A 26,878-nucleotide genomic window follows, 5' to 3' on the forward strand; every position below is an offset into this window, starting at 1 on the left:
TATTGACTTCTAACTGCTTATAGCTGAAATGAACTTGTTTCATAATTGGTGAACTTTACACAATTATTGAACTTAACTGAATCAACAGTGAAATGTCTAAAGCTGAATGATAACACCATTGCCTTTTTAGAGTTGCTTTACAGATAAATTTGGATTTGTCCTATATTTGAAGTTTGCATCATTGATTTTGTTATTTTCATGTTTACTAGGCTTGACTAGTAGCTCATAAGGTATGTCTGCATCCATACTGCCTACACTTCATTTGAATAAATCATGTCAGACTTTAATCTCCATTTTTAATCTCCATTTTTGACAGCATAAAACACACAGTAAATCATTAAATCATACCTAGCACCCTGCTGCACTATGCTAGTTTGATCTTTTTATAGAGTCAGTATTGTTCAAGACCTGTCTTGTATGTGAGTGGGTGGCATGATATAGGTGTTCTGTGTGCTGTCACTTCATCAAATAGATACAGATCAGACAGATTGATTTAAGCTTAAGCACAAATACAGTACTGGAGAGGTTAATTTAAAAAAAAAACATTTAAATTATCGATTAATTTGTTTATTGTTGTAAGAAAGACATTTTAGACATCACATATCAATTGTATGTATATCGTATTGGTTTGAAAATGCTAAATTGATCAAACATAATGCTTTACTCTCAAACATAATGCTTTACGCCGCTGCCGCTTTGTCGTTTCCATTAAAAAAACGAAAACTTTAATTTAATAAACATAAAATGTTCCAAACATATTTCTAAATTAACTTAAGACACAAAAATAAATATGACCATTTTGCAATTAAAAACCAAAACTGAACTATTTTAATAGCTGTGTAATGGGGAAGAGAGAGAAAAAAGACATGATATCCAGATGGACTCTCATAAGCTATAGGACAAGGGCCGGGCCCATGCAGGTCTCTATTCATTTCCTCATTTCAATTAAAAGTTCCCCCCAGCTTGGCGTGGGCTCCCACTAATCGTTTTAATATATAGATATGTGTATAAATCAAAAGTTTGTGGTTATTTTTATTTTTTTTAAGAAGTCTCTTATGCTTACCAAGCAGAGTATGTGAGTGGAGCGTTATGATTTTGACTGAGTGGATTTTTTAAAAGTTGGAGCATCATGGTTTTCACTCACTCCAAGAGCGCTCCACCACCGCGCCATCACGAGTACAATTCATGCCAACGACCCATAATATAATTGCATATTTAGCAAGAAAATTTAGTTTAAAAAGTTAAACATTTAGCTAGCTTGATAGAGAGGGATCACTCAAATCAGAAAGAATGTGAAGGCTAGGATGTCGGCAGTAGACATGAGCAAGACAGTTAGTTTTCAAGGAATTTGTTTGTTCCTTCTAGATATAGCCTATATATTTTCAGCTGAAAGCATGATTTATACAAGTACTAAAACAATTAATAACCCTCTCAATAATGCCTTCAAACGAATGTAATCAGTGCTACTTCATCTGTATCCAATTTTGAATGAGCAGAAATCTGTAAGAAATGTATCGATCCATAGGTAAAATAACTGATGAAAATGTTTCATCACAAACGAAAATTGCACCGCAAAAAGCAGCAATTATACCTTTTAATGCTGACATGTTATTAGCTTGTTATGTGGTAGGAAAAAAGTTTGCACACTACTGTTTCAATAGGCCACTTTAAAACTGTTATTTAATTTATTTTCTAATATACGTTACTGTATGAACCGTTTTCAAACATACTGAATTACTTCAGATGCGGAGCAAATTCAAGAGTGATTAGTAAATGGGGAATATTATTAAAGGGGAAATTGTTCACACTACACTGTGCTCACATACTCCGTCACCAAGCCTTTCTTTAACCGATTAAAGGGTTACTCCACCCCAAAATGAAATTTTGTCATTAATCACTTACCCCAATATTGTTTCAAACTCGTAAAACCTTTGTTTGTCTTCGGAACACAATTTAAGATATTTTGGATGAGGCTTGTGACTGTCCCATTACCGGTTAAACCACTGATGGCAGATGGAATACTCTGATGTCTGTCTTTCATACTTTTCTTGACTATGACAGTGAAATGTACTTGCCTCCCGGTGAAATGTACAAGCCTCCCGGTTTTCATCCAAAATATCTTAAATTGTATTGTGTTTTCTTTCTTTGTTTGAGTGGAATTGATATTTTGTTCAAGTGTGAAGGCATGAATGCATTTCAAATCTTTTTAATTCAGATTACTCCCTCACGGCAAACTCGTACTCACAGACTTTGAGGAAAGCTCTCTTCCATAAACAGACAAAAAAATGAACAACTTCACAGTCACATAAATAAATCAATGTTTTGTGTAGTAAATCTTAGTTGTGGTCCCTTTTTCTTTACTCCCTACCTGTGTCTTTTTGTGTGAAAAGATGGTAAAAATGTCCTTCTCCAGTTTGACAAATCAAGCATCAGCGCATCTGTCTAGGTAAATGGAGTATTACTGGTGGCGACATGTTGCATTTTTATGTTCCTCTATGAATCAGTGTGCAAAGGGGTAAGGAAGAAACGACCAGGAAATGAAGGAATTACCATGTGGACCCTCCGTTACAGTCATATTATGAGACAAGGATGTTGCATGAAATAGACCAAAGTGAAATATGTGGTATTAATTGTCTTACATTCAACAGCCATGTTGATATTAGATATTCTGTCATTTGATATAGACAAGGGGAATCTCAGATGGTTTGGTTTGTGCCTCAAAGATGCTTCAGTTTCTCCGCTAGTGCACATAAATGAGTAATTTATTTATATAGAAATATAAAAATACAAAATAGATATTTTGCATAACTAAATGTTAATATCAGATGAAAAGAAATTAATGAAAACATAAAAAAAGCAAACAATTAAAAACAAATTTGCCTTTAAAGGAGTAGGTCACTTCCAAAATGAAAATTCTGAAGTTTTTAAGAAGTTTCTAAAAGTTTAAACGGCTTTTTGTGTCTATAATGTTCATCCTTTTGTGAGGATAAACACACAGTTTTACATTTTTGTAGATACATGGAATGTATTAGCATTAGTCTCATAAGCCATTTATAATCATCTGTCAGTTGACAGACTAATTTAAGTGATGTTTGTCATTTGTTTATACTTTAAAGGGGTCATATGAATGCTACATGCACTTGTTTAAGTAGTTTGAACTGAAATGTGTTTTGGCAGTGTGTACACACAACCACCCTATAATGATAAAATTCCACTCAGCGTTTATTTATTTATTTTTTATCTACTAAAATCTTTACCTCTTTCTCAAATCGAGTTGATTTCAGATGTGATGACACAAAATCAGGCCCCTCCCGTGATAGTAACTGGTAACTGGTGTTAGGACTGGTGTCTTACCTTAGGGTGCTTTCACACCTGCCTCATTTAATTTAGTTGGATCGTACCAGAGTTAGTTTCCCCGTTTGGTGCGGTTCGTTTGGGCAGGTGTGAAAGCAGCAATCTCACTCGGGTGCGCACCAAAAGCGGACCAAACAAGCGTACCGAGACCTGCTTGAAGAGGTGGTCTCGGTACGCTTTCAAACAAACTCTGGAGCGGTTCGTTTGTGGTGAGAACGTGATCCGACCTCGAACAGACCCAACTGCAAAAAGTACTGATCATTTTTGGACTAAACCAGCTGCCATAGTCAGCTGCGCTGTGCATTATGGGATGAGGTAGTTTTTTTTTGAAAGTTTGCACTTTACCATGGCAGCTCGTGGACAAACTTGGAGTAGTGAGGAGGTGTGGAGCCTCATAGGAATTTGGTCAGATGACCATGAGCATGTCAGAGTTAAGAAGAATTAATGCACGCCTCCGCTTGAAGTTACGAGCGATGCCCGCTCGCCGTTTGCAGTGCATTAGAACGTTGTTTTCAAGCTGCATCCGCGCTTCATTATAGAAATGTATTGTTTGCATATTGTGGTGTATAAAAACAATGTACTAGATTATGACCAGGGACAAAACCAGCCTGCCTAGTCGTCTCTCCATAGTTGTGTTGTCTCCGTGTTGTTTGCTGGCTTTTCCTCTTATGTTGGAATTTTCCCACACGTAAATTCTGACCAATCGAAAAGCAGTTTAGGAAATACGTCATGGCCAATGAGTGTTGTGGATGTTGTCATGTGACAGCATTTTGGTTAGTTTCAACTGATTCGGACCAAAGCAATCAGTGTGGTGTGAAAAGGAACCAAAAAAGCTGAAAAATGCTACAATGTATAATTGTTTGCCCTTGGTTCGGACCAAATGAACCAAACTAGAGATGTGAAAGCACCCTTAGACCCGCCCTGAGTGAGCTGTCCACCATTGTTTCACCGCTGGACCAGATGTACACAAGAATGACTCCTAAATGATTGGGGTGTTCTGTTGTTGGATGTAGTAATGAACAAAGCAGTCCTCATTTACTCCCAACATCTGAGCCACTGAAGACACAGTGGGTAACATTTGTTTCTGAAGAGAATACGCCCTCAATCTACTTAAATGCATCTACTGTATATTCGAGTGAATCATTCGTGATCCAGCTTCACCAACAGTAGAACTGAGTACAAAGTTTTTTAATGAATCTTTGCAAATCGTCTTTCCTAATAATGTGCTAATTAGCAAATTTCACGATGAATGTGCCCAAAGAAAACAGTTCCTTAGAGAGCGGCTCTGAAGAGAGGGGCAGGGTCAGTAAAGCTAATTAACATTTATATTAACATTATTTTTGTTAGGGTAAAAAAGGTGGTATTTTTTACTGTAACATTGAGAAATTTTAACCAAACTGTAGCCCTATTCAAAAGGGTCTAGTTTTACAGGGGTTGTTTCACAGACGTAACGCTACTTGGTTATTTTAATCCCATCCAAATCTGCCACGTAAGTTTTTTTTTTTTTTCTAATACAACCTCATTAATAATTCCAGAGCAAATTAGCTACTGTTTTTCAGCAAATTCAGTGATCCTCTGAGAAAACTTATCCCGTCCGAATGCGAATGTCTGTGGTTGTCGGCGATAAAGTATTTTGTTTCACAACACGTTTCCTTGTGTGTTTTGGTCAACGTGAATTACTGAAAAAAAAGGATAAACCATTACCTGCAACGTAAAAGCAAAATTTGGGGGGGAAAAAATAGGGATTTTTTTCTTTCTTTCTTTGTGTTTAATTTTTTTTTTAGGTGTAATTTTGATGTAAATAATGTTCTTATAAATTTCTTTTCACAAACTCTTCTTTTCTTTTTTTTTATGTATGCTTATTTTAAAGGCTAACATTTCTCCATATGGCTAACTCAAGAAATATTTAACATTTTATAATAAGTCCTTGTTTTACAGAAACTGGTTTAGTAATGTTATTTTGGTGAGACAGTTGTTTAAGAAAAATGGACATCATCTGGTGTGAAAATTATAGATAATTAAAATCTTTTATATTAAAAAAAACTATATAGAAGCACATTATTAAGTCAAAATAAACTGTTGCATCTCGGATGCATTCTGCAGTAAAAACCCAACAAAGAACTGCATCAAACAATAAATTTGTCCTTTTTTAAAATTATGATATGTTAAATTATGATTACATTAACAAATATATATATATATATATATTATTTATTGTGCTGCTACAGGCAGGGTACATCCCTTTCCTGCTATTCAAAAAAATTATCACATGCGGAAAAAACTAAACAAAATAATTCACACAGAATTTCTAATGGTTTCCAACAATTACCATTACAGACATTACAACCATCAACTTTTAACCATTAAATCCTTGAAAATGTTTTTCTGTAGTGTTTCGGGACATATTCCATTAGGATTTATTGGTTTTATCAAGACACCAACCGAAGCCGACTAATTCCCAACAGAGACCAATAGACACAATTACAGTATCCATAAAAAACCAATACAATTTCTATTATAACCAGTAAAACTATTACAAATTCTGTAAAGGTTTCTGTTGTTTGGTTGTTTTTTCAGCAGGGTAGTTTGATTTTCAGTTTGTTGAGTCTGGTGGATGAAAGCACAAATAAAGTTCAAATGTACTTTCAGTCTCTGTTCAGAAGCTCAAAAAGCATCAGAAGCTCCACCTTTCTTTACCTTCAACCTTTACCCTACCAGGAAGTGACTAGTCTTATGATTTCTGCCATTTCACACTGAAAGCTAAAGAGTCAGTGTTTTGGAGATCAGTAGATGACACTGTAAATGAGGAATTTGGAGAAGTGTATTGAACAGAATATACGTTTGATTTTTATTGTAATTGTAATTTACTTTTCAAAGTCAGAAAGTGAAAGTAAATTGTAGATCGTTGCAGCTTTTACGAGAACAGGAAATGGATCCCAAATCTGTGGAAGAGCTTTCTTGTCCCGTGTGCTGTGAAATCTTCAAGGATCCTGTCCTTCTGTCCTGCAGTCACAGTTTCTGTAAAGAATGTCTTCAACAGTTTTGGAGAACCAAGAAAACTCAGGAGTGTCCCGTCTGCAGAAGAAGATCGTCAAGAGCAGAGCCTCCACGTAATCTAGCGTTAAAAAACTTGTGTGATTCACTGATAAAGGAGAGGAACGAGAGGCGCTTATCAGGATCTGAGGAGATCTGCAGTTTACACAGTGAGAAACTCAAACTCTTCTGTCTGGAGGACACACAGCCGGTGTGTTTAGTGTGCAGAGACTCAGAGAAACATGTCAGTCACACATTCAGACCCATCAGAGAAGTGATCTCATCTCACAAGGTACGAGCAGAAAATGACTTTTATTTCATATGCTAAGCACAGTGCTTTGCTAGTAATATTTGCATATATTTATCCTTTAAACACAACAAGTTCTTAGTTATTAGCTACTTAAGTTTCACAGATTTGCTTCCTAACTTGTAGGAGGAAGTGAATACAGCGCTGACATCTTTACAAAACAAGATCAAACATGCAGAGGAAATCAAAGCAGAGTGTGATAAAACTGTTCAACACATCACGGTGAGGATACAGAGTAAAGACTCAAACATTCACAGAGTTTATGATGGACATTAGTGGAGTGAGTGTTAATGCAGAGCTGACTGAAGTAGTGTGATGTGATTTCAGTCTCAAGCTGAGCACACCGAGCGTCAGATTAAAGAGGAGTTTGAGAAGCTTCATCAGTTTCTCAGAGATGAAGAAGAAGCTACAATCACTGCACTGAGGGAGGAAGAGGAGCATAAGAAGCAGATGATGAAGGAGAAGCTGGAGGAGTTGAACAGACACATCTCTGCTCTTTCACACACAATCAAAGACACGGAGGAGATGATGAAGGACAGCGATGCCTGCTTTCTGAAGGTGACAACTGAACACAAAACAACAATCATTTACCCAACCAATGATCAAATTCTATATGGAAGGAAACCTGTTAAAAAAGTGTTTGATGAGATATTAAAATGTCTTTTCAAACTCTCTTGTTTTCCAGAACTTCAGCATCACGATGGAAAGGTAGTTTTTTTTCTCTCAGTGGATCTGAACTCAAGTCCAGTGCAGTTCTGATCCTGAATGTTCTTCCAGAGTCCAGATCCCATCACAGCGGGATCCACAGATGAGTTCTGTAGCTTTGATTCGTGTGCCACATTACTTGAGTAACCTGCGCTTCAGAGTCTGGAGGAAGATGCAGGAAACTCTTCAACACAGTGAGTCTCTAGAAAATCTGACACCAGTACAAACAATTAAATACTGCAGATATAAACAAAGACAGAATGATTAACATTTGATAGAAATACATCTAATCACTGTGAGTACTATGAAATTTGTGGTGAATTTGAACTGTATTTCATAAGATTATATGATCATAATGCAAACTCATAATGACTACAAAACAGTCTGTTCCTCAAGGTGTTTATGTAAATAGGTTTGTATTTCTAATCCCATAATATTTTATCATCTAATCTGATTTCATTCTCTTTGCAGCTCCATTGACTCTAGATCCAAACACAGCAGGTTATTTCCTCACTCTCTCTTCTGATTTGACCAGTGTGTCTTACAGTGATTTACGTCAAAATCTTCCTGATAATCCAGAGAGGTTTGACAGGTATCCATGTGTTCTGGGATCTGAGGGCTTTAACTCAGGAACACACTGCTGGGATGTGGAGGTTAGAGACACTACATACTGGAGTGTTGGAATAACCACAGCATCAAACCAAAGGAAGGGAGAGGTTTTCTTTAACTATAATGTCTGGCGTGTGCGTTACAAGAACAGCAAATACAGCTCACAATCCCCAGATCAACCCTTCATTGGCTTCACAGTTAAAGAGAAGCTGCAGCGTGTGAGAGTTCAGCTGGACTGTGACAGAGGAAAAGTGTCCTTCTCTGATCCTCGAACTAATATCTGTCTCTGCTCATTCACAACAACCTTCACAGAGACTCTCTTTCCTTTCTTATATAATCGCTGCAAAACTTCCCCTCTGGGGATCTTACCAGTTAAACTGATCGTAAGAACAGAAAATCACAGTTAAATCGAATTCTGCTTTTAGATCAATTAAGGTACAATAATTAGTTGTTTACATCGTTTTGCATGTTATCATTAAATACTGGATATTCTGTAGGGAAACTAATGGATATTAAACGACACATATCTGAATATATATGAAATTATATTTTAAGGTAAATAACATACAAACAAACTAACAGAAGTAGCAATATTTTTTTCTTTTTTCTGAATATTGACCTGCCCTGCGCAACATTTTTTTTTATTGTATTATTGAAAAAGTACAAAAGTAGGGCAGGGCTTGGTTCTGTTCATCCATTTTTGACTGGATCTTGACTGATTTTTGGATTTGATTGATTGTGATTGGTATTACACTCAAATATGAATGTAATTGTAGTGAAGAGGAGTGACTGAGTAGAGGATCCAAACAGAATCAGGTCAATAATGTAATGTTCCAGTAAACCTGAACGTCTAGAGGAGATTATTATAACTGTTTAATTACAGGAGTTATACTCTGCACTAGACCTCCAGAACTTCAGGCGAAGGCACTCTGTGTGTGTTACAAAGTACTTACTTTCACAGTTATTTCATAGCTGGTCACAAATTAAATGTTTTAATTTGTCACACATCTTACATGACTAGATCAGAAGTTTGGATATGAATATACAAGGTCCAAGGACCCAAACAAATGGGATCAACAATCACCAGTATGGTGACTTCAAATCAATAAAACAAGTACATTTCTGACAGTTTCTGTTTGTTTGAACTCAGAGGGAGTGTTAGCCACATTAAAAAAGTTAACAGCTTAAGTCATTTGTGGATTAATGCGTATTGGAGACGCGAACCGTTTAAAACGATTCAGTTCGATTTGGTGAACTGGTTCAAAAAGATCCAGTTACATCGAATGATTCGTTCACGAACCGGATATCACAAACTGCTTTGTTTTGAACTCTCTCACAACAGACACGAAAGAGAAGACAATGCTGAATAAAGTCGTAGTTTTTGCTATTTTTGGACCAAAATGTATTTTCGATGCTTCAAAAAATTCTAACTGACCCTCTGATGTCACATGGAGTACTTTGATGATGTTTTTCTTACCTTTCTGGACATGGACAGTAGACCGTACACACAGCTTCAATGGAGGGACTGAGAGCTCTTAGACTAAATCTAAAAAATCTTAAACTGTTCCCAAGATGAACGGAGGTCTCATGGGTTTGGAACGACATGAGGGTGAGTTATTAATGACATAATTTTGATTTTTGGGTGAACTAACCCTTTAATACACAAATTAACAGATAATCATGGCCATCACTCTTTGGAATTGATATATAGATTTGGCTTCTATAAGTACATGAAAATGGATGAGGAGGAGGATGACCAGCCTGTTTTCTTCCCCAAGCCTGATGGTCTGTGTGCAGCTGGGATCTTTATAAAAGATAAGAATTCAGCAGCTGTGTGCTCTTTTTAAAATCTCACCATCTGTAATGAGCTGAGCGACATATGTGTTCCCAGGGTTCAAAATTAACACAAACCAGACACCAAATGTAAGCAGAAATGGGCTTTGAGAAGTAAATAAAACAGTTGGCCGCCAACTTTATTAGGATCATTATTACATGGTTAAGGTTACACTATTATTAAAATAGTGTTTGATTGTCACTTACAAAAAAGACACATTTTCACTAAACATGGCCAAAATAATAAACAATAATGATTTACATTTATGCATTTTAGCAGACACTTTTATCCAAAGCGACTTATTTTCAGGCTATAATTATGATTTTTTTTTTACCAATATGCATGTTCCCTAAGAATCAAACCCACTACCTTTTGTGCTGCTAACACAATGCTCTACCACTGAGCCACAGGAACATGTTACTGAAAAATTGTGTCAGTGTAAAGTTCACATTGGAATATGTGGCAAATAGTTGATTTTGGACCTTGTCTGTTTATTTGGACAGCTGCAACATCCTGTGTGTAAAGGCTGGAATGGAAGGCCTGGAAATGATAATGATTAGCCGTAGATTTCCATCAACTCTGCAGCAGCCTCACTGACTCTTCAATCATGTCATTAAGCAATTCTTGTTTCAGATTACCTGATTAATGTAAAGGGCTTTGGTTTGATGGGACTTAACTCTTCTGATAGATTTCCTGGAGGAGGAGGAAGGTGTCGACCCAGAGGAGACAATCAATCCCAGCAACCGACCAGTCAAGAGGATTAGTCCACCCTATCAAATGTCAAAAATTACAGCGTCCACTAGCCCCTCAAAGCCTTATAAATTAGACAGGGGTACAAAGAGCTACATCTTTTGGCAGGGAAAGCAATTTGTTCAGTTAAAAGAGCAAGATGCGAGTAAAAGAACGAAAGAGGAAAGGTTTTATAAACACTCTCTGGTGGTGGATGATAAAATGACAGAAATAAGACAGACAAAGGGTAGTGAAGGTGCCGTAGAGTCTCAGAGTGGGGCTCTAAATGAACAGATGGGAGGGAGTGAGGAGCAAGGGGGATCCCAAACACTTGCTCTGGTTCAGAGAGGGCGTTCTTTAACATGGCTTCTGCCTGACCCAGGACTGCCAGACAAGAGTAAACTGACAAAAACTGCTAGCCCACCTGTGAAGGGAAGATCCACCTTTAAGCTTCCTCAAAAGTCCTCTCTCTATGTTTTGGCTAATCAGATTTTAGGTAATGCAGGCAATTCTTTGGTTGGGACCAGTTTGGAGAAAGAGATGTGTGACTAACACAATATACATCACTAGACCCCATCCACCAGTAAGCAGACCAAAACATTCTGTGAAAGTTTTTCCTGGTGTCTTCCTTTATCAATCCAGAAAGACCAAGAGGCTTGTGTGTGTGTGTGTGTGTGTGTGTGTGTGTGTGTGTGTGTGTGTGTGTGTGTGTGTGTGTGTGTGTGTGTGTGTGTGTGTGTGTGTGTGTGTGTGTGTGTGTGTGTGTGTGTGTGTGTGTGTGTGTGTGTATATGTACTGGATCAACCAAGAACAAATTGTTCACAAATCGGACATGCATAGAAAGAGTTTACATCGAGTAAGGTTTAAGAGACAGCAGGAAAAACAGCCTTTTTAATACTATGAATAATTATAGATAAGGCAGAAAATAAATAAATAAATATTTTAGGTGTAGACAGCTAATAATATGGACCTCAGTGAAAGAAAAAAAAAATGAATATGACCCCTTTAAATATATTTGTGGGTTTTTCCTGCTGAGCCTGCAGCTCAAGTGTAGAGCTATCTTTTCATTCTAACCCTGTACTGAAACAGTCTGAACTCTCCTGCTAAGCAATCTCTCAGTGGGTCGCTTAATGCAGTTTTATTATAAAAAATGGGAATGCTTTTTTACTCCTGACACAACTAGATTAAACAGGATATGTGGTGTTACAGTATGTGCTTAAATTTTACATGTGAATATTCTTAATTGTCTTCTTTAAATGCACTCTATTTACAGCAACTTTTTTGCTCACTGTCTCTTACCTCTCTATCAGGATCTACACTCTGGTCCGTATTGTAAATGTAGAGAAGCGGAGAGATTCAGCCAGGGGCAACCGTTATTTGATGGAGCTGTTGTTGATGGAGGGAGGGAAAAGAATGGTGCGCCTATCTGACTACATCTATGTGCTGTTGCACCGCAGTCGATATGAGGACAGAATTGAGAGCAGAGAGGGAACTCTGCCCTCGTCCCATCATACACCCTCCAAAAACCCACCCCCCAGCGGCTCTAGTACCCAAACACACACCACCACACCCTGGAGCACCAGCTGGGCCAAACCCCTGCTCTGCCAGCCATCCATGTTAGAATGGAGACATGATGTGATGGTACACTTTGTAGTACCAGGTATTTAAAACTAATATGAATTAAATTTTTATGCGTATTTATCAAAGCAATGCGAATGTGTGTACATACTGTATAATCTGTGAGGACTGTAGAGAGCATGGCAATTGTAATACAAAGCCAAAACCAGGACATTTTAGAAATCTTGGCCAGGGCACGTCCGGGAAAAAAAGAAGACATATGTTCACCCTAAGCTTGAATGCAGTTTAACTAGTTTAACTTATGAGTAGCTTGGCAATGGCAGATTCATCTGAGTTGTCTTCTGTGACAGTAAAGAATCAGGCTCGCTGGGTGCAGCAGTTTATCTCAGATATGGAGCTCCTGCACCGTGAGACCAAAGATGAGAATTTCAGTGTGATCATCGTAGACTTTCAGAGTGATGACATGGATGTGGAGCAGGCACTGAAGGAGAGCACTGTCCCCAGGTGAATACTGAGTTCTTGTGTCTTTCCACTTTTAGCCAAGTAACTGCAGAGCAGAGTCCTTTTATACATCTCCACAAGAGGATTCCTCCATGAGAAGCTCTTCCTTCATGCGAGTCCTGTTTTTGGGCTCCCATACTGTTTGTACCTGAGGAAAACAATCTTTTTCTTTGCTCTGTGTGTAGGTATGAGTATTTGAGACGTGAAGGGAACTTCGAGAGATCATCTGGTTTACAGATGGGTGTAGACAACATAGAGGTGAGAGAAGATTAAAAGATAAAGCATTTATTTGTGAGTTTTCATTTCATTTTTGAGTTTTTAAATGTACTTTTCTATTGTAAATATGCACAATACCTGGGGTGATCAGTGTTTGAGAACAATATTTTTAAGTTATTGTGGTGCTCCCTAAAAAATTTGATTCCATTGCCTTGATAAGTTTAATGAACAATAGTGCATTTTTTTTATAGTTGATTGATGAGCTCTCTTTTCCAGAATGGAAGCTTGTCTAAAAGGTGTTATTTGTTTTTAGTGTTGTGGAGTTTTTAGACATTGAAAATTGACAACAAAAAAAAAAAAAAAAAAAAAAAAGTAAAGCATTACTGTAATTTAAAAAGTCATATATTAACACATTTTTGCCAAAAAGAAATTGGTTGCCGCATTGTGATATTAAAAGCTGATTGTTTGAAAGGTTACATCTGAATGTAATTGGTAATTAATACAAAAAGACTAATTTAATTTATTTTCTTGTTTACCTTTGTCAGACACATTTTAGCCAAAAACATTGTTACTCAATTTGCATATTTATTCTGATTGGTCAATACTGCATGCATCAGGCTGTCAGCCTCCTCTGGCATTTTGAAAGTGATTTTCCTCGCTTAGTGTACTGCACATGAATTGACAAATAAAATTGATTTGTACAGTATATGTATCTAGGTTATGCACATTGGTGTGGAACTATCAAAACAGTTTTTGCTAAATTGGTTTAGAATACATTTTTTTAGAGACTGAGAGATCTCCTCTGTTGGTGTACTGTATATTACTCCGATGTCTCTGATTTTCACACACAGGCTTTTGGGAAGTGAATGGCTTTGGGTTGTTTGGAATATATAAGTCTGATTTTGATCAAATTGGTGGCATGAACATGGAGGAGTTTAAAGACCGCTGGGGAGGAGAAGATTGGGAGCTGCTGGACAGGAAAATGCATTCTTTCCATTGGGAATGCTATTTTATCTGGTAACACTGTACAATAAGGTACAGTGTGAGATAAAGTAAGATAAACCAAATTTTTTTTTCCTTTTTTTTTTTTACACAGTTAAGCTTTGTGTATATTCTGCCGTTTGTGTCTTTATTTCAATCTTACGGAGTAGTTTAAAATAGCAGAGGTTTATTCAAAGTACTTATAATAGAGAATTCCAAAATATAAAGAGTGTTAGACTTATACAGTAATACAGAGAAGTTTTGATGAAGGAATCATTTCTGTTAAATTGTTTGTAGAAGTAGGGAAGTCGTGGCCTAATGGTTAGAGAGTCGGACTCCCAATCGAAAGGTTGTGAGTTCGAGTCCCGGGCCGGCAGGAATTGTGGGTGGGGGGAGTGCATGTACAGTTCTCTCTCCACCCTCAATACCACGACTTAGGTGCCCTTGAGCAAGGCATCGAACCCCCAACTGCTCCCTGGGCGCTGCAGCATAAATGGCTGCCCACTGCTCCGGGTGTGTGCTCACAGTGTGTGTGTGTGTGTGTGTGTGTGTTCACTGCTCTGTGTGTGTGCATTTCGGATGGGTTAAATGCAGAGCACAAATTCTGAGTATGGATCACCATACTTGGCTGAATGTCACTTCACTTTAGGTATGTACTTTTCCCTGTTAAAATTTCTTATTTTGAAGAATAAATAAGGTGCATTAAAATGAATCTTGGTCAGATATTATTACAGCATAATCCTTCCCTATCACTACACGAGGGTATACTAACTACTAACAGGTGCTGGAATATTTCTCTAGTATTAGTATACCACTTTCTGGCTCGTACTTAAAAGTAAGCTGCTATTGCCTTTTAACCCAGTACTAGTCAGGGTCATTAATTATAATATGGTCCACACAAGTTATGGCATTACAAACGCACACACACACACACACACACACACAGAGAGAGAGAGAGAGACAGAGAGAGAGAGAGCTATATGGATATGGAGCCGGTGATTCTTACAGATCCCTCAGCTTGTCCTCCTCCAAGTCCAACTCGCAGGAGCTCACCAGCTCTCCACAGCGAGGAAACTGGTGGAGCTATACGGACTCCTTAAACAGCAGAAACAACAGCTGGGACACAGTGAACACGGTGCTTCCTGAAGACCCAGAAGACATCTTCCCTAAATGTCCGAGGTTACCAGAGTTAGAAGAGTTCCCTTGGACAGATGAGGAGATCGATGTTGTCCTGGGTAAAGTTGCTGGAGAGGGACTGTCCAGAGAGCGTCAGAAGTCTGTCGGTGCTTATGAGTAGTGATGCGCGGGTCGGGGTTTTTTCCAACCCGCGGGTCCCGCTTTTATGAAATTATTTGGCCCGCCCCGCAAATAAAGTAAAATTTCTTGACCCGCCCCGACCCGCCCCGCGCATCGGGGACATCACGGAAGTGACGTTGCTCCTTAGACTTTCGTATCGTACCTTATCAATATAGGCAAACTTTTTTTTTTATAATTCTGCAATTTTGCGCCCCGTTCAGCAGATGGCGCTCCAGGCGGCCGCCTGTGTCGCCTGTCGGCAAAGCCGGCCCTGGGAGGAAATTGGGCTCCATGTACTTGCGGCGCAGAGTGCAATCAACACCTCTCCAGTGACCGCTGATGAGCTGGAGTCTGTCGTCAGCGATGACTCTGAGATATTCAGGCTCGTGCAAAACTACGAACATCTCATCTGCGGGAAGAACGCCAGTGGTAAGACAGTTAATTAAATATGAAAATAGTTTAAACTTTATAGTGTCCATATCGAGTATTTTAAGTTTGTAACCCAGAAGGAAAGTGTGGCGTTGGAAGAACTGCAGTTCTCCCGGGAATTTCCTATGGTGGTCATGAACTTAGGCCCTGTGGTTAGTTTTATTTGTAGAAGTCACACCACAAACGTAGATTTCAGTGTTTTTAAAACCTAAGTTGCACAAAAATAAGAGTTCACGACTTGGACAACCATTGTAGTCTTTATTTAGCAACGTATTTAGAGTGCCTTCAACATTAATGTTTGATGTAAGTGTGTAATGTACAACTTTTAACCAGTTAATAGATTTGTACGGTTGCACATTTCTTATTCTATTAAAATTACTGTTTTATTCTGCATGTTGATTTAAGTCATTACAATAGCAAACACTAATTTATAATAACAAATGGCTCTTCAAAATAATTGCTTTTGTAATGTAACATGATATCTGTATGTAAAATACTGCAATGTGCCAAAATGGTTCATGGCGAAACCCACTTTTTGAACCTTTAGTTTTTTAAATGTAAGTGTAGCTCAGCCACCCCTTCTGGAGGCATAGGCTTAGAAACGCATTAATTTGATTCACGTGTATACACTCAGAATGAGTGATGTGACAGTGCACTAATGCTCAATCACCCATGCCAGTTGTTTTGCACAATTATACTGAGACACAGCTGACCTGGGTGTTACTGAAGCAGTCAGATGCATGCCATTCTATGAAGCACACTTCACACATCCAGCTCTTGGAGTAAAATAGGCTGTATAAAATATTATTTGCATACACTTATTGGTGTGTTAATTCAATTCATCCAGGAATTCTGGTGTTTGAGTTTTTTTATTTAGAGAGAGTGAGGGGAGATAAGATTTCAACTCTCTTGTCTCACATGTTGGGCAGAGCCACATATGGACCTGTTTAGTTCTGCAAAACTTAAATGAGGTCAAGATGCCTGTTTTCTATTGTGATAGTGAAAGCTGCTGTGGTCTTGTTCTTTTGGTCTCTATGTATTTGTCTACACTGACCAGCTTGGGCAGATGGCATCGGGAGTGTGAATTATGATGCCCTGATATTGTAGGTTGCCAGATCTCCACTTACTCAAAACACAATAACCATTTCTTGGAATTTGTTTGTTTTTTTCAATATATTATTAGGTCAGCATAGCACAATGGTTTGTTGGATTTGTATGACTTTACAAGAGTGTTGTGGCTGATTTTTAAAAGCAAGCATCTCCTCAGAATGTTTGTATCATTTTGTAGCTTTAAAGCTAGTTTACTAAACTGTTTATCAGTTTTTGATTGTATTTGATAATTGTATTCCTATAATTTTAGGCAGAGGTCAATGGAAGTCACAGACAAGCCTGGCAAACTAGATGGCAAAAGGAAACATGTCATTCTTTTGAAAGGAAAGCGATAGGTCCTTTGATAAAGTCTGATTTAATTTAGGGCCCACACTTTAATGACAGACAACATAAAAGAGCTGGTCAAATGAGGGGATGCAGGTGAGACGCAGTTCACATCAGATTGGCTCTGTGCAGCGTGAGGGCAGTCCCACTGAATGGGGTGTTTGGAGCCTAATAATCAATAGAAACTGCAGAAATTAGAGCATTTCCCAGCCATAGTCATTTAAAAGTCAAGTGTGTTTAAAAGGTTGAAACTTTTTTTCTTAAGTAAGATTATAACTAAGGTTTTCTCTGAAGTCCAAAATGTCATCTGGAAATATTCAGAAGTAAACACTTTCTGCAGTAGATGTACAGAAGCTTGTCTTGAGGGTCTCACTTGGACCCTCAAGAGCAGAGTGGACAAATGCTTTCTATTAAGAAGAGGAGAAGGTGCCTTCCTTGAGGATGCAATGACAGCTGCTCTGTGTGCGAGTTGACCTTCCTCAGCTCCCCAGCATGCTTGCCTGGATCTATTAGCATCTGTTCCAAAGAGGTGCTAGTCAAAATTCAGACTGGCCAGTAATGAAAGTTGCACTGCATTGACTTTAGATTCATCAATGTTCAGGAAAATCCTCATTGCTGATTTCTGTTCAAATGATAAAGGTATAGTTCACCCCAAAATTGAAATGCTGTCATCGTTTGCTCATGTCGTTCCAAACCTGTATGACTTTCTTTTTTCTGTGGAACATATAAAGAAGATCATCTAAAGAACGTTGGTAACCAAACCATTTTGATGATCATTGACTTCCATTGTTGGACAAAAATCAATGAGACATTTTTAATGAATTCATACAAAATCACCACCTTGTAACATACATTTTCCAATTAGATCTGGTTGCTCAAAATATATTATTTTTGTCATACAAGTTTGGATTATGTGAATAACTGATGACAGAACAGAATGTTCATTTTTATGTGAACTATTACTTTAGTCTGACCAGATTAATTCGACTGTCTAATTCAGTTTCAAACGAGCAGATATGTTCTGCACCTTTCCATTGACTTAACTTAAGAGAGGAAACACTTGCGGTTTGATTTACATCAAACAAGAACTAAATATATGTAGGAATGTGGCATTTTATTATAAGACATAAAACACTTTATGGGGCAGCTTCATAGTTTTGTTACCACAAGCATCAAATCACTGTCCACGTAAAGAGATTGCAACTGAAAGAAAATCTTCCCTTTAGCACATCATTCTTAAGCAAAACTAATGGTTTTACACATTGTTAATATTCAAAGAAGAATGTACCTTGGAGCTTTTCATAAAGAACAGAAAAAGCACTTACATGAGTGAGTTTACACTGGGGAACACCATATGGCCCTCCATAGCCCCTTACAGCCCAAAAAAATCACTGCTAATCAGTAAGACATGTTAAGAATACATTCTAACTTGAGTTACTCTACACCACTTTGTTCCACCATTAACTGTTTAAGTAGTTGTCAAACACCAGTTTAGCGTCTCTAACTGTGGAGTATTATCATATATTGCCATGTTTCATAGCTTGGGTGAATATATAATGTTCTTAGCTGATGTAATCAACACCTTGTTGAAAAGCAATTTCAAAGGGTTAATAGAGGATAATTAAGCATCCACGTTGTGTTCTTCGAGTGATGTATGTTGATTATTTACCACAGAATGCAACTTAATCAATTGTGTGTAATCACATCAATTACACAGAGTGATTTAATTAGCAGTATGTGTTTGCCTTGAGTCTTGACATCCATCATGTTGGATAAGCTCTGGATGATTAATGTTAAAATGCCATCTCTCTTCAACATATCCCATACTTAACAAACCCTCCAACTTTGATTAATATTGCAATATGGCAAGCTAAATTACATTTAAATCCTATTCAGTGATAACCCTGTTAGTCTGCCAAGCCCAGTTAATAGTCTGCAAGTAATTAAGCTTTCATCAGAAAGAGATTGTGTCCTCCATTCAACCCCCATATCAGGAAACCCACTTTATAGCCATGACATGTTTTGAAAAACTGCTACAAAAAAACTTTGCAAATAACTGCCTTGGTGGAAACTGGCTCAGGGGTTTATGGGTGAGAGAAGCGGGCAGATGGAGATCCTGTATAGAGCTGAACAGCGTAGTTCAGTTTTTTCCATCTTTCCCAAGAATGAGACTTCAGAGTGAATACTTGGCTTTATATTGTAGCTGTCACACCGACCGCTCTTATTCATACCAGGCTGCCTGTCACTATGTTTTAGTTATGGATTGAAGTAGCAAGTGATGTCAAAAGGCTATATTGTTCTATAGTTCTATAGTACTGTTTGCAGCTGAATTTAATGTTTCATAATTGATGAACTTCACACATTTATTCAGGGCCGGATTAAGAATTCCAAGGCCCCTGGGCACAATGTCTTGTAGGGCCCCCCCCCACCAACCGCCATTCCCCCCCCCCCACCCCAATCAAGCTTTTACATTTTTGGTTACTATTTGCTGGTAAAATCTCTACTGAGCAACTAGCTGGCATTTGCAATCACATAGAGCCTCACCTTTACCAATCCAGTTCTATGAATCAAAATAACTTTCATAATTCACAAACAAACACATAACACACCTATTAATGTCTCCTTCCTGTCGGTCTCTTTTCTCCTCTCCTGTCCTCTTTTCCTCGGTTCTCCAGACCAGGGGCTGCCACTCTTTGTCTCTCTCCCCCTTTTCCTGTGATGAAAAAGTGAAATGGTAGAAGACACATTACAAGATGATTTAAACTGTATTCTGGTATAATATTGGTTGCTTTTGAATTACAATTTCTGGAGTCATGACCTGTCCAAAAATTGACAAAACTGTTTCACATAAGCTGTTATAAGCTGTTGCATAAACACACACACACACAAACACTCAAACACACACCACACACACACAAACACTCAAACACACACTCAAACACCCAAACACACAGTATACCTCCTCCTCCTCTCCTCAGGGGCTGTCTGTCTATCTGTCTTTCTCCTCAGGTGCTGTCTGTGTGTGTGTCTGTCTTTCTCCTCCTCTCCTCAGGGGCTCTCTGTCTATCTGTCTTTCTCCTCAGGTGCTGTGTGTGTGTCTGTCTTTCTCCTCAGGTGCTGTCTGTGTGTGTGTCTGTCTTTCTCCTCCTCTCCTCAGGGGCTGTCTGTCTATCTGTCTTTCTCCTCAGGTGCTGTCTGTGTGCGTGTCTGTCTTTCTCCTCCTCTCCTCAGGGGCTCTCTGTCTATCTGTCTTTCTCCTCAGGTGCTGTGTGTGTGTCTGTCTTTCTCCTCAGGTGCTGTCTGTGTGTCTGTCTGTCTTTCTCCTCAGGTGCTGTGTGTGTGTCTGTCTTTCTCCTCAGGTGCTGTCTGTGTGTCTGTCTGTCTTTCTCCTCAGGGGCTGTCTGTCTATCTGTCTTTCTCCTCAGGTGCTGTCTGTGTGTCTGTCTTTCTCCTCCTCTCCTCAGGTGCTGTCTGTCTTTGTCCTCCTCTCCTCAGGTGCTGTCTGTCTATCTGTCTTTCTCATCCTCTCCTCAGGTGCTGTCTGTCTTTCTCCTCCTCTCCTCAGGGGCTGTCTGTCTATCTGTCTTTCTCCTCAGGGGCTCTCTGTCTATCTGTCTTTCTCCTCAGGTGCTGTCGGTGTGTCTGTCTTTCTCCTCAGGTGCTGTCGGTGTGTCTGTCTTTCTCCTCAGGTGCTGTCTGTGTGTCTGTCTTTCTCCTCCTCTCCTCAGGTGCTGTCTGTCTTTGTCCTCCTCTCCTCAGGGGCTGTCTGTCTTTGTCCTCCTCTCCTCAGGGGCTGTCTGTCTATCTGTCTTTCTCATCCTCTCCTCAGGTGCTGTCTGTCTTTCTCCTCCTCTCCTCAGGGGCTGTCTGTCTATCTGTCTTTCTCCTCAGGTGCTGTCTGTCTATCTGTCTTTCTCCTCAGGTGCTGTCTGTCTATCTGTCTTTCTCCTCAGGTGCTGTCGGTGTGTCTGTCTTTCTCCTCAGGGGCTGTCTGTGTGTCTGTCTTTCTCCTTCTCTCCTCTCTCCATCTGCCCTTAAAAATACTTCTTCCTGGCTTTCCTATTAGCAAACTCAGTTACAATATCATCAAAATCCAAGTCCATGACCAGCTGAGATTCAATGGCCATCAGTGAAAGTGCACTGAGGCGATTTTGTGTTTGTGTTGTTCTGAGTTCATTTTTAATTCTTGCCATTTGTGAAAAAGATCTTTCTCCTTCAGAGTTTGTAACCGGCAGTGTCAAAAAAATATGTAGGGCTACAAACAAATTGGGGAAAGTTGATTGCAGACCATGTTTCAAGAGCACCTGCAGCAGTTTTTGAGGAGACTTATCCTGCTCGCTCTCTATAAAGAATCTGAACTGGATAATTTCATCTGCAAGGTTCTGATCTAAATCCGAAGGATATGAAGCGCTGAGTGCATCCGCTTGTTTACGAACAGTGGGCAAATCTTCTGATTCCATGTTCAGTAGAATCCCAAAGATGTCATTAACGTTCCGGTATGCATCCAGTCTATGGTCTAAACAGCTGATTAGCTTATCAATAATGACATTGAATGTTTCTACCTGGTATCGCTCCTGGCCTTTCAGAGTTACTTGATGCTCTGTGCATTCATCTGAAAATGCTTTGCGCTTTTTGACCCTCTGCAGTTCATCTTTATATGACTGACACACACTGGGAATGTTCTTTGCAGAGGTTTCAAAATGGTCAAATTGTTCTCTAAGGGATTCAACCCATGATATCAAAGACCTGAACAGATTAATTGCAGTCATCAGATCAATGTCGGCCTTTTGTAATGCCTCGCTTGTCACTTTAAATCTGCTTAAGAGACAGTGCCAAAACTGTGCCATAAATGACATGTCAAGAGTGCCCAGTTTTGAGAACAGTGCTGCTGCCTCGTTGCGTGTGTCACGGTTTTCTTCTGTATCAGAAGAAATGCTCTGAAGTATAGCCCTGATTTGTGCATAATTGCCACAAAGGGCTTTAGCTGCATCTGCACGGCAACTCCAACGTGTTGATGACAGTGATTTCAACGTCATATCTACCTTGATGTCTGCATTATTGAAGAATCTGTTCCATCTACGAGTGGAACCCGCACAAAATGCATATAGGGACTGCATGAGGCCGAAGAACTGACTTGCATTTTGACAACTGCCATCAATACTGTTGACACCCACCAAATTGAGAGAATGTGCTGCACAGGGTATGTAATGGATTAATGGATTTTTTTTCTTCAAGTGAGCCTGCAGCCCATTGTAACGCCCTGACATATTGCTTGCATTGTCATATGCCTGGCCTCTGCAGTTTGCAATATCTAAGCCTAAATTGTCAAGCATAGCCATTACAGTATCAGCCAGACTCTCCCCTGTGTGACTCTCAATTGGTACAAAGCCAACAAATCGTTCAATTATTTTTCCTTCGTTATTCACAAATCTAAAAATAAATGTCAGCTGGTCAGTATGTGACAGGTCAGGTGTAGAGTCCACTATTACAGAAAAATACTTTGCCTGCCTTATCTCTGCAGCTATGATATCTTTTACTTTGTTGCCCATTTGCTGAATCAATTCCTCGCATATAGTGGATGAAAGATAGGATGTGCTGCCTCTACCCTTCTGTCCATACTTATTAATGTGCTCGGCGAGGAAAGGATCAAACTGAGAGATGACTTCCAGAATGCCGAGAAAGTTACCATTATGTGGTGAGCCAAGTATTTCGTCATCGCCACGGAAAGGCAGTCCTCTTTCGCTTAAAAACTTTATGACAGCCACAACCCTCTTGAGCACCTCCCGCCAATACCGCTTCTCTCCATCTAGCTGTTGCACTAGTTTAGCATCCACAGTCCCGCTCCCGGTGACAGATGAGCGCCGAAGCAATGCTAACATGCAATTACAATGCTCTGTGCTTTTTTCATGCTCACGCACACGTTCAGGGTGTTTCCAGTCAGAAAAACCACTAACAAATTGATTTTTCTTGGTAGAAAAAAGCATACAGGCAAAACAAAAAATATTACCTGTAGATGGTGAATAGGTGATCCAGTCTCTGGAAACTTTTTCCCTATTTGGGAGTTGACAGCACAGCAGATCATTAGTAAGGGAGCGCTTAACGTTACCACCCAGACCCCCATCACGGGTTGAGGCTAGATATGTGGTCTTTCTGTTATGAAAAGCAGCAGGTCCACGATCGATAAGAACAGCACGAGCATCCTCGTCGATTGCCCCCCACAATGCCGGGTCAGACACCTGATTAAACCACTGCTCATCATGGTCGCTTCTGCTGCTGCTACCGATAACGTTAGCGCTAGCAGGTTGTGCTGCCTTGCTAACGTTAGCCTCAGTCTCCACGACGTCCTCGGGTCCCTGGTTAGCAGCATGCTCGTCATCATCATAATAATCTCGATCTACCACACATTCTTCACCCTGATTCTCCGCCTCCTGGGCCTCAGCCTGGCTACTTTTAAAGAATGATTTGATAGATGGAAGCTGTCTTAATAAAGACGCCTCCCTCTCCTCTTTTTCTCTTTTTCGTTTGCGTTTAAAACAACCGCTTCTTTCACTCATTTTCTTGACCTACAACGTCAACGACTCATCCCACAGTCCGCGCTCAATTCAGTGCGGATTTATTTGAAGTTCGCGTGGGGGCGGGGTTGTTAAGTCAGTGCGTTCCCACAGCTGCGCTTGAATTATATTATGAATACAAATATATCAGCCTGCCTTTCAGCATGTGAAATTCTTAAGGAGGCTTAACTTTATACCATCAGTGATCAATACACACTGATATTAACTTGCTTAATAAAAAGATAAGCCAGCGTCATTTATTATGCATAGCCTATATTAAACCTTTCACGCTTAATCCAAATGTATTGTTTTACTCGGTGCTTGCTTATATGTATTGAAATGTCTGAAACCTAAAATAAACATTATGAGGTTGAAAAAACTGCATAGTTGTGTGCTGCATATAAATAATAACCATATCATATCAAAAGTGAGAAAGAAGATGATCAAGTTCGGCCAAAGGCAGATTCGAACCCGGGTCCAACGCGTCAAAAATCTCAAGTACCAACGCCCTACGGTCTACGCCACTGCACTGACTGTAGATATAATGCATTAACGTGAGTCTTTTTGCTAGAAAGACAGACACTTAGCGCAAGTTGCGCAACTATACAATACGCTCCGTAAAAAGAAAAAAAAAAATATTTTCTTTAGAATTTTTTTTTTTTCCTTTTCTTGGGCCCCAAGTGCGCATGGGCCCCTGGGCACATGCCCATAATGCCCATTGGGTAATCCGGCCCTGCATTTATTGAACAAAACTGAACTGACGGAGCTAAATAATCACACTGTTGTCTTTTTAGAGCTGATTTACCTCACGTTTGTCTCATTTGAAAAGAAAACAATCTATATTGTATAAAGTGCTATATAAATAAAGACGACTTGACCCAGTAATAATTTACAAAATGTGTTGAATTGGGAAATTACTTTGTTTCTTATTTTATATTATCAAGTCAACTGGTATTTATGTGTGCAATTTCTCAAATATTGTATAATAACGACAGCTGTAAAATAGTTAAATTTTTCAAAATTTCAAATCAAAAGTGCCCCTAATTGAAAAATCATCCTTATATTCTGACAAGTTGAGCTGAATAAGTGGTGTTTTGGCAGTAGCATGCCGGTGAAACACAGTCGTTGCTCTTGAATTTGAGTATCTGAAACCCCTGGAGTAGCGGCAACATGCAAAAATCAGCATGATGTATAACTTTATGATTATGAAGACTTAAACTCCAGGAGCTTCTCATTCACAGAAGATCTAGAAGGTTCTATTGCAGTCAGGTTACTATTGCCACAAGAGCCATTTGCTTTATGAGCCGCCCACTGTTTCAATTATATTAGTGAGTATGTTCTCTTTTTTTTCTGGATATAGCGTAAACTTTAGATGACATATTACAAAGAGAAGAAAAGTAGGCCACGCTTTTTTCATATTTCCCTGTTGACTTGATTTGTAAAAGCAAAGCTCTTCCACTGAGTTGAGCATTGTGTCTTAAATTAAGAGAAGAACGGGATGCAGGAAGTTGTTATTATCATCACTCTGTGGTCTAACCTCTGGAGAGGGGAAGTCTTGGCAGAAATGGTCTATTTGCACAGTCACACACAACTAACAGGGCACCTCCCCTTTAGTTAGACAGCAGTCAGCGCTCCATGTCCTCAATCAACAACCACTTCCAGTCCAGCACCTAGTAACACAAGGGCTGATTGACTCTGGCTCTTCAGCACACTCGTGCCGTTGTGCCCTTTGTAGAATGGTTGTGTTGTGGAGCGTGTGTCAGAGTTACTAGACCATTGTGTTCACACCGTGTTAACTGAGCTAAGTTGAGCACTCACTATTTAAGCAAATTAGTGTGGCTACAATCAGGCTTGCAATTGAAAGGTTTATTTCAGCAGTTTCTTAAGGTATTTGTTCTCTGTTGGAGAACACTTTTGAAAAAAAGAAATGGCCAGTTATTGAAATGGATAATGAATCTTAAAGTTAAACAATGTGAACATGGTATTAAAGCTAGAGTTAGGTCATTTTAACTTTGCAAAGCAATGGAGTAAATCTAATTGTTCTTTCTGGGAACTACTGTATGGATGATATTAAAGATTTATTTAACATTAAATTTTATGTTTAGATATCTTTTGTTTTTTTGATGGTTTTCTACAGTACACACGTGAACACTTTCGTAGAGGTACATTATATAGATGCAATTTACCCTACCAGGTACTCTTGAATTCCTCTCAGTAAATATTGCTTCAACATGCTCATCTCATTTTTAAGAGTATTTTCTGTCACATCTCCCAGAGCTTCTCTCTCTCCTTCTTTTTCATTGGCAGTGTATCTTCTTGTCAGGCCTATCACATTTGTATGGATTTCCCAGTCTCCCATCAGTGGTGTGCAGGAGCTCAGTTTCTCTCCACAGTAGCAGATGAGAGCGTATGTTCATTTATGTGTGTCCATGAGGGCGTGCGGCTGCTTATGATGCATGTCATAGCCTCTCGGCTGCCAGTATAGACATGGTTAGCTGTGGAAAAGGGAACGGGTGTGTCCCTTTTATTAATTTTTTAAATATTGTGAATATTGTTCAGTAAACTGCTATTGATTGCTCTGAAGATCCCTCTTTTGTGTTTAGTAGGAACTAGGCAGTGGTAGCATACTAAGCTGAGAATCTGCTGCCATAGCAAAAACAATACATTGGCAGTGGTTCGAGCGAGCCATGGTTCACTCGACTGCATAAAGTGGCTACAATGAGTTTGTTCACCCAAATAGTTCTAAGAGAAATACAGTTCAGGAACAATGTTATAAAAATGGCCCCTAAAAATCAGATGGCCAACATCTGGAGAGATATTTTGAGTCATCGTGACACAGATGAATGTGTTTACTGTACCTTATTAATGGTTTATCATTTAACTTGATCCTGCAGCTGGGCTTGATAAATCAGCTGCCAAACATATGATATGCTCATTATTTTTACTGACTATCATCTTGCACTTTGTGTCTGAACGCTTGGCAAAGTATCAGTTCTGCATTTAAGATAAAACCGATAATATTTTATAACTCTGTGGGGATTAGTATATTCTTTATGAATTATACTGTACTTATGCTGTGGTGAGAAGAAATAGATCACCCTTCTGTTGAGGGCCATGTATTTCAAATGACAACCTGCATGAGAATGTGCCAGCCATTAGAGAAGTCATAGCTGAAAAAAAAAAAAATCATGCTTATTGTAACATTAATTAATACTTAATCAGCAAAAGATCATCTTTAGGACTATAATTGACAATTAGAGAAAAGAAAAGCAATAAGCATTAATAGTTTAAATAATTGATCAAGGAAGACAAGACTAAAGC

General features: G+C 39.0%; 1 protein-coding gene and 2 pseudogenes across 1 annotated transcript; all 3 read left to right on the top strand.

Annotated features, from left to right (window-relative positions):
* The first annotated feature begins 5,803 nt into the window (after positions 1 to 5,803).
* LOC132108148 (nuclear factor 7, brain-like) lies at positions 5,804 to 8,823 on the top strand. The gene is made up of 6 exons (XM_059514726.1): positions 5,804 to 6,679; positions 6,821 to 6,916; positions 7,022 to 7,252; positions 7,380 to 7,402; positions 7,472 to 7,593; positions 7,871 to 8,823. Exons 1-6 carry the CDS (start codon positions 6,284 to 6,286, stop codon positions 8,413 to 8,415), a joined length of 1,413 nt encoding a protein of 470 aa, XP_059370709.1. The 5' UTR covers positions 5,804 to 6,283; the 3' UTR covers positions 8,416 to 8,823.
* Positions 8,824 to 9,044: 221 nt separating this feature from the next.
* LOC132098877 (uncharacterized) lies at positions 9,045 to 15,144 on the top strand (annotated as a pseudogene).
* Positions 15,145 to 15,367: 223 nt separating this feature from the next.
* The window catches only part of LOC132098886 (ankyrin repeat and BTB/POZ domain-containing protein 2-like), a 38,568-nt pseudogene continuing 27,057 nt past the window's right edge, over positions 15,368 to 26,878 (top strand).

Source organism: Carassius carassius, chromosome 2, assembly GCF_963082965.1.
Source record: "Carassius carassius chromosome 2, fCarCar2.1, whole genome shotgun sequence".
Taxonomy (NCBI): domain Eukaryota; kingdom Metazoa; phylum Chordata; class Actinopteri; order Cypriniformes; family Cyprinidae; genus Carassius; species Carassius carassius.